The sequence below is a fragment of the Rhea americana genome, unplaced genomic scaffold (genome assembly GCF_003343005.1).
Source record: "Rhea americana isolate MKP2758 unplaced genomic scaffold, rheAme1 scaffold_60, whole genome shotgun sequence".
NCBI classification, from domain to species: Eukaryota; Metazoa; Chordata; class Aves; order Rheiformes; family Rheidae; genus Rhea; species Rhea americana.
The window spans coordinates 2,876,077-2,885,992 of NW_028186757.1; the positions used below are offsets into that span (position 1 = coordinate 2,876,077).

General features: G+C 41.0%; 1 protein-coding gene across 1 annotated transcript; it reads left to right on the forward strand.

Annotated features, from left to right (window-relative positions):
• The first annotated feature begins 8,369 nt into the window (after positions 1–8,369).
• NPY1R (neuropeptide Y receptor Y1) lies at positions 8,370–9,661 on the forward strand. Its single transcript, XM_085319825.1, has 2 exons — positions 8,370–9,083; positions 9,203–9,661. The coding sequence occupies exons 1-2, from the start codon at positions 8,385–8,387 to the stop codon at positions 9,659–9,661; spliced, it is 1,158 nt and encodes a 385-aa protein (XP_085175951.1). The 5' UTR covers positions 8,370–8,384.
• Positions 9,662–9,916: the final 255 nt, after the last annotated feature.

A 9,916-nucleotide genomic window follows, 5' to 3' on the forward strand; every position in this document is an offset into this window, starting at 1 on the left:
CTTAAAAAAAAAAGAAAAAACTTTGCTGACAGAGCCTATAGGTGTTGGAAATTGTGGATTCTTATATCCTATTGCTATGAGCTTTGGGGGTTACATTGTACCTTTGTAAAGGTACAAACAGCCTTCCTCCATGTTGACCATTTCTGTGATAGGTAGTCACCTACCACAATTCCCCAAACAACCTCCGCAAGGAATTAGATTGTTCTTAGCAAGAGCAATCACTAAGACAAGCGTTTCTTTCTCAAAACAACTTTCTCTAGGAACAAAATATCATACTTGTTTTGTTAGTTATCCTGTTTCAGGAGAGTTCATTAATGAGTAGGTAATGGCAGGTGTATTTTTTTTTCCCTGAACCTGTAAATAACATTAGATTTCTCTTAACAGTATTTGGACAGTTCATTGCTGATACTTGATCACATCAGAGGAAAATCTTTACTCACACTACTAGTATTTTTTCCTCTGCATTGGTTTGCTTGCTTCTGGCTTGCCAATATCCCTTCTGAATAACGAAATAGGTGATCTGGAGATAGGAAAAGAGAGGACTCAAGACTGACACTGGATATAGTACAAGTTCCCTAGAAGTCAGTCATAGGATCACCATCCATGCAGTCATTGAACCCGTGAAAGTAAAAGTGCATGATGATGGAGTACCTGGTCTGATAGAGCTGGGGTACAAAAATGGTGTATTAGAGAGAGAGAGATTCCTGGATAAGAATGGAACAACAGAAAATACAGGAGAGGACTCTATTGCCTGTAGGAATACAAATTAATTTTTGACATATTTCTTATCATATTCTCAAATGTATCTTTCCTTTGGGAGTATTATTTCAATATCTTTGAAAATTTAGCTTCTAAAGGCTAATTGCAAAAGATACGAAGACTCAAAGCTCCAGCTGAAGTTAGTGAGAATGGAAGAATGCCTCTGAAAAATCAAAGTTTAAATAGCTGGTGTCCAAATTCCACAGCCTACAGTCAGTGACCCTGAGTCAAAAGCTACCATGAGTCAGAGTCTAATGTTATTATAAAATCTGCTGCCAATGGAGCAGCTGTCTATCATCAAGACAGTCTAAAACTGAAGGAAGTGACTGAAAATAGTCTGAGGAATTTTGTGAGATCCGTGGAAAGCACTTCTGTTAGTCAATTTTTTTTCCACACATCAATCCAAATGTTAATTCCACACATGTACAAAGTGCTATTAAAAATCCCAGGTATGTTTTGCTTCTCTAGATATATTTGCCACATCTCTTCCTTAGGTTCTTCTTACCTTGTATCAAGCAAGGTAAGAATGAATGCAGTGACATGAATGCAGTGAGCCTCAGACTACTGAAAGGATAGTGATGCTTGAGCTATCCTTGCGGTGAAGGGCAGGACATCTGAGCAGGTAATTGATCATTTTGTAAGAAGGACTTGTATTAACAACAGCTTGAAACCTGAACGGATAGAAAGTGGGCTGGCTATGGCTGTAGGAATTGATTTTTTTCTGTATTTTAGGCAGATGGACAAAGGTTATGTCTCAAGCAGTCTTCAAGTAACATTGCATATCATCAGGCTAGCTTTAAACTAGCTTGACTATACAGCAGAACTGCAGCAGCATGGCACTCAGCAGAGATTGACCATGTAATTATTCATGCAGCTTATCTGGGTTTGTGACACTAGCAGTCAAATAAAGTGTAATTAGGTTTGGGGTCAGTTGCAGTCATTGCAGTACAGACATGTTCTTAGCCACACAGAGAATTTGATGCTATTCTCATTACAGCCAACAGCAAAATGCCTGGTTAGTCTACCGATGAGTTCCCTTATATGTGAATAGTGTAACATAAAGAGAAAGCATTTCAGTGGTACTGAGGTTCATTACTACAAAATGAAAGCAATAAAAATAAAATTAGGAATACCCTTTAGAGTGTGTTTCCACTCAAAAATTTTTGTCATTTCATTTTGTTTTATATACAGTACACATACAGTTTATGGTGTTCTTTGACTTTGTGGATTTTAAGAGGGATTATATTATCTGAATATGTGATAATACATTATAGTGAAAATGATAGCCTCATTTGATGACATCTTTTCTTTTATATGTTCAACAATTACAGAGAGAATATTTTAATTGGCTGGTCTCTTGGCATATTTTTTCCATGTGTTTCTTAAAAACATCTTGTTTCCTTCTCAACACTATTGCTTCAAAAAAGCACTGTTGTCTTTTACTCCTGCTGTTTTATTTCATTAGTTAAAATACTTTTATTCTGTTTATTGCATTTATTCTCTTTTTACAATGTAACGCCTTCACACAAACACAGTCATACACCCACAAACAAACACAGTCTTACAGCATAGGGTGCCTTTGATGCATGAAATTTGTATATATTTTTATACATATGAAATTATTATAGGAAATAATTTAAGGAAGAAGATAATCTATCTTGCTATTTTGCTACTTCAATGTTCTTGCGCCTTGTCAGTGGTTAGGAGTAGAAAAGAGTTACAGAGGAGTTATTTGACATCTCTGTTAACTTGGTGCTCCACCTGCAATATAATATTGCTGAGACTGGAGACACATRGAATAGCTTAAAGAACTGCTAACATCTGAGTTTCCTTTAGAACATACTTATGCTGTGCAGCCTTTACTTCACACATGCATTTTATATGGATATAACAGAAGTTTGAAAATAATATACCTATCTTTATTGAAGTGATTGTTTATTAATTATGTTTATATTTTGTTATTTTAGTCCTCACGTGTGAAGCACTTCAGAAACTATTAGTATAGCTCCAAAAGATTCAGTCATCTGAGGTGAGCACACAACACAAGGTGTTAGTGTGACAGAACAGGATATTTATATTAACACTAGGATTATAACACACTACACTTCAAAGAATGCTTAGGTGCCAAAGTTAAGAATATTGAATTAATAGTTTTTCAACACATCATCAACTTTGGCTTTTACAGTGAGATGCCTCTTTCAAAGTACTACCTACATYTTATTTGATTAGATCTGTTGGCATTTTCATAAAATTGATGTGGGGATGGGAAAGGTAATGACCCTATAGGTAAAATTCAGGACTTCTGTTAYCAAGTCCCCAGTGTCCTGTGCAGACACACTGCAAGAGACCAGGCTCAGTGACGTGAGTAGTCCTTCCATTGCTCCACTGCTCTGCTTAAGGCTTGACCTTGCATCTATTTGTAGGATAGCTGCAAAATAAGATAAGCTTCTGTTACCATCTCTATGTGTTCAGGTCCCTGAGTGGCAGATAGGATCCTAGCTTCAACCTTTATAGGTGATAATTAGATTTATATATTATAGTATAAAAGAGGTATTATGAGGTTTTTTTTTCATCTAAATTTAGACGATGTTTGACGTTCTTGAGAATAACCATTAAAACATGAAGTATTATGGATCACTTCATTTACTGCTAAGATGGAGGCAGTTCTGAGATGAACCCAAATAGCTAATGGCAATATGGAGGAGAAAGATCCTCCTTACTTGAAACTTCGAAAATTTTTATCATACAGATAATGGCATTTCTCTGTTGGGATTTTGCTAGGGCACCAAATTAATGCCTCCCATTCTGAACTTGTCCTAAAGAAGTGTAAATACTGTATCTCTGCTCTTGGTACCCATTGTCAGACTGCTAGGATTCTGCATCATAGAATGCTATTTTAATTTTGGAAAAAGGCATCTTACCTATATGGGTAAAAGCATTATAGGGAAATAATGAGATCCTCCTGGCATAGAAAATAAAAGCTTTTCCCCTACCTGTTTCCATGTATTACCCTTAAAAGAGATGTATTCACGTATTACCCTTAAAAATGTATATATTGGATAATAATTCTCTTTTTCAATAATGTCTTGGATAATTCCATGTCCATAATCAATAAGAATCCTCAGTTCTACATGTCCTAAAACACCACTGGTTCAGATTAAAATATGACCTTTATGGGAATGTCCACTCTATCTTTCATTTTTGGGTTTACAGTTTTGCTCTGCTCAGATGGAGACTTGTGCACAGTAACAATCCACATACTTTTTAAAGTTTCTGAGTAGCATTATAGACAGCCTGCAGTAACCTCTAGTTGTTGCTGTTAAAATGTCAGCAGTGCCCAAGCTACTGGGTTAGAGAAATCTTGAGGTACGCCTGCATTTTCCTTTCTCACAGCAAGGGCTGCAGTTTAAATGTATTTGAGCCAAGCTCTTAGAAATACAGGATAAAGGTAAATCTCAATGTGGGATTCTGAAACCTTCCCATGAAGCTCATTCTGCAAAAAATATTACAATCGTTTACTATGCTCATCTGATTTTTTAGTAATAATTAATATAGTTCCTCTTTTGAGAGTAACTAGCAACGTGAAAGTATTATCATATAATACAGGTATGTCTGAAGGTAAGAATGTAAGAGATTGTAACTTCCTACACTTGCAAAATTAATCTGGAGCCTTGGAAGAGTTAGGACTTTCTAAGCATTCCATTTTCTTAATATAGCCTGCAGGGTTTGCCAGTTATATAACTTTCAATGTGCTTTTTAATAGATATGAGTTTATCTGAATAGCTTCTCTTGGACTTCTGTTCTGGGTTCCAGACCCACTGGTTTTTATACCTGTTAAAACCTGCTGTAGATCTTCTGCAGCAGTGCTCTTAATAAGTGAGAGAGCAGGTATCTCAGGATCATGAAAAGAATGAAGGGAAAATAAAATTAGTATTTGCTTTTTATGAATGTGTTCAATAAATAGTGGAAGTCTCAAACTATCTTCCCATAGCTGGTAGCAGTTTGCAGAGCTACTCATGCCAGCTGTATTAAAAAGTCTACTTGCTGAAAGGTGTAATTTTTGTAAGAACAGGAAGAGCTGGCCAAGGCAACAGCCACTGCCTTTCCAGCTCTGCATGTCTTTATGAGGATTTGTTCTTTATTTTCATGGGTCCATTCTCTTTCCAGCTCCCTGGAATATCTTAGTGGCAAGTATGAACCTGCAGAAAAGGTTTCTTTTTCCACAGCTCATGATGAACCATTTGGCTGGCATGAATTAGAAAGACACCTGCAGGGGGACACACTAGAAGCTGTATTTTCTTGAGGTTTGATATTTTCTCTATTGATTTAGTTTACTTTCAAATACTTTCATATTACTTCTAAATGGAAAGAATAAGAACAGCAGCAATTCGCATCAAGCCAATCATCACTGTTCATGAAAAATAAACTAGTTTTACTGGTTTAAAAGGACAAAACAGAACTTTAGAACTTGCTCCTCATAGTCAAAATCGCCTCCTGGTCCACTTTCCAAAAAGATTTTATTTAATATCATCTTAACTTTGGCCACAAGGTGGCAATAAACTTGCAAATAAAATGCTGAAACAGGCAGACAGCAATTTGAAACTGTCTCCCTTCCTGAGCTTTTCTCTGCGCTCTACCCCTCCTCTTTTGTTTCAATATTTAATTGCTTTTATTTCTGAATTACTAGGCAACCCACCCCCAGATGTGTAATTTAAAGGTGATGTGCTTGCAGTGAGATTTTCAGGATCTGCTCAGCAGAACACCATCATGTGATACTGGGATAAGGTGGAGTTCAGCTTTAAGGGGGAGTCTCCAGCCTTCCTCACCAATCTTCAGGATCTGAGCTGGAGGAATACCAGAGGCGCCTTTCCCTTTCCCCTACTCCTTGTTCTCCATCCACCCTCGTGAGCCAGCCCCAGAGAAGATCAAAGACAGGCAGAGCAACTGCAAGGTGAGTTTCTCCTATGACTGCTTTCCCATGATTAAGTGTGTGTTTGTGTGCTGTTTAGGCTGATGTTTGCTTGCTCCATTAGGTGCAGATGACAAAATCCCAGGGAGAGGCAGGCTTCAGGTTGGACTTGCGAGTGGTTGGGTAAGCCATCAGCGTGGGTTAACAGTGTTTTGTGCTTCCTTTTGAAGAGCTCCAATAGTTTTTACAGTGTATCCCCAGTCACCTCAAACCACGTTATTTTACCCTTTTGATCTTTCAGCATTAAACTTTTGATTGAAATCCTTCCAGAGAGTCTGATGGGTGTGTGTGGTGGGGGAGGCTGTGCAATTGCTGGAGGGGGCTGTTGCAGAGATGCAAGTCTGCAACCCAACACCTGAGGATGGGATGGGATCTCTCCTTCCTGGCTTGAGGAGCTCGCAGGGTGGGGGACAGGGAACAGCTCAGCTGTCCAGGAGAGGCAACACCATCCCCTACTGATCACTAGTGCCATTTGGAGAGGTGGGCAGGGAGGAAGGACTTCCTATCGCTTATCATCAGCATGGCTGATCCTCAGCAGAGGTCCGGGGGCTCTAGRTTTCCTCTCTGCTTTGGGGACAGGAGAGGGAGGAAGGAGCATCAGTATTTTCTGAGTTTGATATTTAATAAATAACAAGATCAGAGCTTGGCTAAGGGAAAAGGAAACCCAAGAGCCGGAAATCTAGGCCTGACACCTTGCCAGTGCTGAAGAGGTTGCAGCTTGTGAGAGAACCTGCCTCTGCCCTCCCTGCAGGACATTGTCCTTTGCTCATCCCGCACCCACCAGCATTCCATTAAGTCCCAGCGTCAACCCATCCACCCTGTGCTGCAGGTGTGCCAGTGGAGATTGTGTTTAAGCCAGATGTTGATTGTCAGGCTGAGGTAAAGTCATGCTGTTGGAAACTGAGGAGTCCTGACTCCTCACTACCTGCACACATGCACATCTCTGAGGTGATGCATCTACTTCTGGAGCTGGCTAAAGCAAAGCTTCAAGAAGCCCCAGGGCAAAGAGGTACCGGACTCTAAAATGGACTATGCAGACTAAGGAGACCTGATAAATGTAGTTAGCAGAGGCAATAGCTCCGAGAAATAATGCTCAGGTGCATGCCTAGCTAGCTGGAAAATCAGAGTAGTCAAAACTTCAGGCAGAAATGCCTTTTCTCTGAAGCCCATGTTAACTTTGTCAGTAAGATGGTCACTCAGAGGTGGACTACATCGCCTGTCGTGGTTTGATGTAGCCRTGTGGTAATTATAAAGAGCCAGCAGAGAGTGTAAAGCCAGCCGAGATGAACTCGGGAGCCTGGCAACAGCYGGCGACTGGGCGACCGCACCCCACATCGGCATTGCCACCCTTTTGGTGACCCTCAGAATGAGCTGGAGCTGCAAGCCCAGCCTGCACAGGCTGGGCTCTGCCCCACGGAGAAAGAAGCAGGGTCTGGTCCCTGGCACAGGTCTAGTTAAAGATGTCTGGTTTTGGTAACAGCCAAAGMTGATTCTGCTTCAGAGATGCCTGTTGTCACTGAGATTTATATGAACTATCACTTAAGATACCCCGTTTGGGGTGACTTAAAATAAAATAGATTATAGCAGGATATGTTTTTGCACCATTTTTGTTAACTGCCTTATAGGCTGGGTTTAGAACCCACTTGTGTGAATTTTAGGGGTCATTACTTTCCTTACCACAGCCTAAGGTTAAATGAGTGATAAATTTAGCTCATGGGAGAGGGGGCAGAGGGAAAATTCCAGATTCAGGATGGCTGCTGCTAACTGCAAGTTGGAGTAGAGGTGTATCGTGTTATTTGATTTTCTTTCTCTCRCTTTTTTTTTCCCCCTCCTGAACACACATGTCTGAGTTTCTCTGATTTTAAAAGCAGAGGCCTTGCAAAGGGGAGGTTACTTAGGCATGCCTATTTGTGTTGCATGGGTAAATACATTTTCTGCAGTGTTTAATTTTTGCTTTTTTTCCTTTCCTTTCATTTTGTTCTTTCTTTGCTGTACAGCCCTGCTAGCTGAGATTAAGGTGTTCAGAGTTTCTCATTTGCCTTGACTCTATGCCAGTGCTGCCATGGGCACTTGGCCACTCAACATCAAGTGTATGTAGTAGGTAAAAAGAAGTGGAGCAATTTTTGGAGCAATTTTTCCACCCCTCACTTACTTTAGTGAGTTTTTTTTTTCCCTTGTTATCCTATGGCTGGATAAAACGCYGCTTGGAGCAGTTTGTGAGAGCCCGCTCGGTGCTCCTGCCTGCCTTCCCGCGGACCGCAGCCACCAGCCCGCGGGGCGCCACCACCCACCTCCAGCAGGGATGCTCCCTGGGCCGGGGCAGCGCCCGGCACCTGATGTGCTAATCTGCAGCTCTCGGTGGTCCGCAGGGAGAAGCGGAGCTGCGGCACCCGGAGCGCAGCCGGCGCGAGTCTCGCCCCTTCCTGGGGAGGGAGGGAGGGGGGACGGGGAGGAGGGGTTGCGCTCCCCAAAGTGACCGCGCCGTAAGCGGGAAGGGTAAAGCAATGAACACAGCTGCTCCTGTCCCTGCTCCAGGTCGTGCAAGGGAGATGTGGGACCGAGGATCGGGTCTGCTCAAGGGCTGACAGGAATATATTGAACTTTGGAATCGGTTTGGATGAAATCTGCAGTGGCTGCACAGCAAGCTGCAAACAACATGAATACTTCAGTTCTCATCTCGCCTGGAAATAACTCCGTGCACCTGAATTTTTCAGAGAGGAATTCCCAGATCTTTCAGTTTGAGGATGAAGATTGCCACGTGCCTTTGGCTATGGTCTTCACTTTGGCCTTGGCTTATGGGACTGTCATAATTCTGGGTGTCTCTGGGAATCTGGCTTTGATTATCATWATTCTAAAACAGAAGGAGATGCGCAATGTTACTAATATCCTCATTGTCAACCTGTCCTTCTCTGATCTTCTGGTGACCATCATGTGTCTTCCCTTTACCTTTGTATACACTTTAATGGACCACTGGATTTTTGGGGAGGCCATGTGCAAGTTGAATCCCTTTGTGCAATGTGCCTCAATCACTGTCTCTGTCTTTTCTTTAGTCCTCATTGCTATTGAACGCCACCAGCTGATCATCAACCCCCGGGGCTGGAGGCCGAATAACAGACATGCCTACATGGGGATTGCTGCCATATGGATTTTAGCCACAGCTTCCTCTTTGCCTTTCCTAATTTACCATGTATTAACAGATGAACCTTTCAGAAATATAACATTTGATGAATATAAAGACAAATATGTGTGCTTGGACCTCTTCCCTTTGGACACCGCCAGGCTTTCTTATACTACGACTCTTTTGGTTATTCAGTACTTTGGACCACTTTGTTTTATATTTATTTGCTACTTAAAGGTAAGAGAAATTCCTCTTTGTGATCTGTCCTTCGTCCTGTCTGATGTTTATTTATCCTTGCAAAGTTTATGTTTGTAAGTTAAATCATTACACGTTTCTCTTTGTTGAATTTTCTGCAGATATACATACGATTAAAAAAAAGGAACAACATGATGGACAAGATGAGAGATAATAAATACAGGTCCTCTGAAACCAAAAGGATCAACATCATGCTGATCTCAATAGTGGTTGCGTTTGCAGTTTGCTGGCTGCCGCTCACCATCTTCAATATTATGTTTGACTGGAATCACGAAATTCTGCCTGTTGCGACCTGCAGCCACAATCTGCTATTCCTGATTTGCCACCTCACAGCCATGATCTCTACCTGTGTGAACCCTATCTTCTATGGGTTTCTCAATAAGAACTTCCAGAGGGACTTGCAGTTTTTATTTCATTTCTGTCACTTCCGCTCCCGTGAGGAGGATTATGAGACTATAGCCATGTCCACCATGCACACAGATGTTTCAAAAACCTCTTTAAAGCAGGCAAGCCCAGTTGCATTTAAAAAAATAAGTAGCGATGATGATGATAAAATATAAGAAAAGTTATAATAATCCTACACCAAATTGTTGGAGGTGTGATTACAAGTGATGTGTGTTCAAGGACAAGAACAATCATGTAACAAGTATAAAATGGATAAAGCTTTCTTCCTTTTTTCAAGGAACTTTGATTGTTGTCACGTTGAAATTACATGCTGTGCATTTTTGCACCCTTTGCTGCTTTTATGTTCACAGCAGTTACACCTGAATACTATTACAAGACATAGTTGGACCTTCTGCTACCTAGGGTTTTCA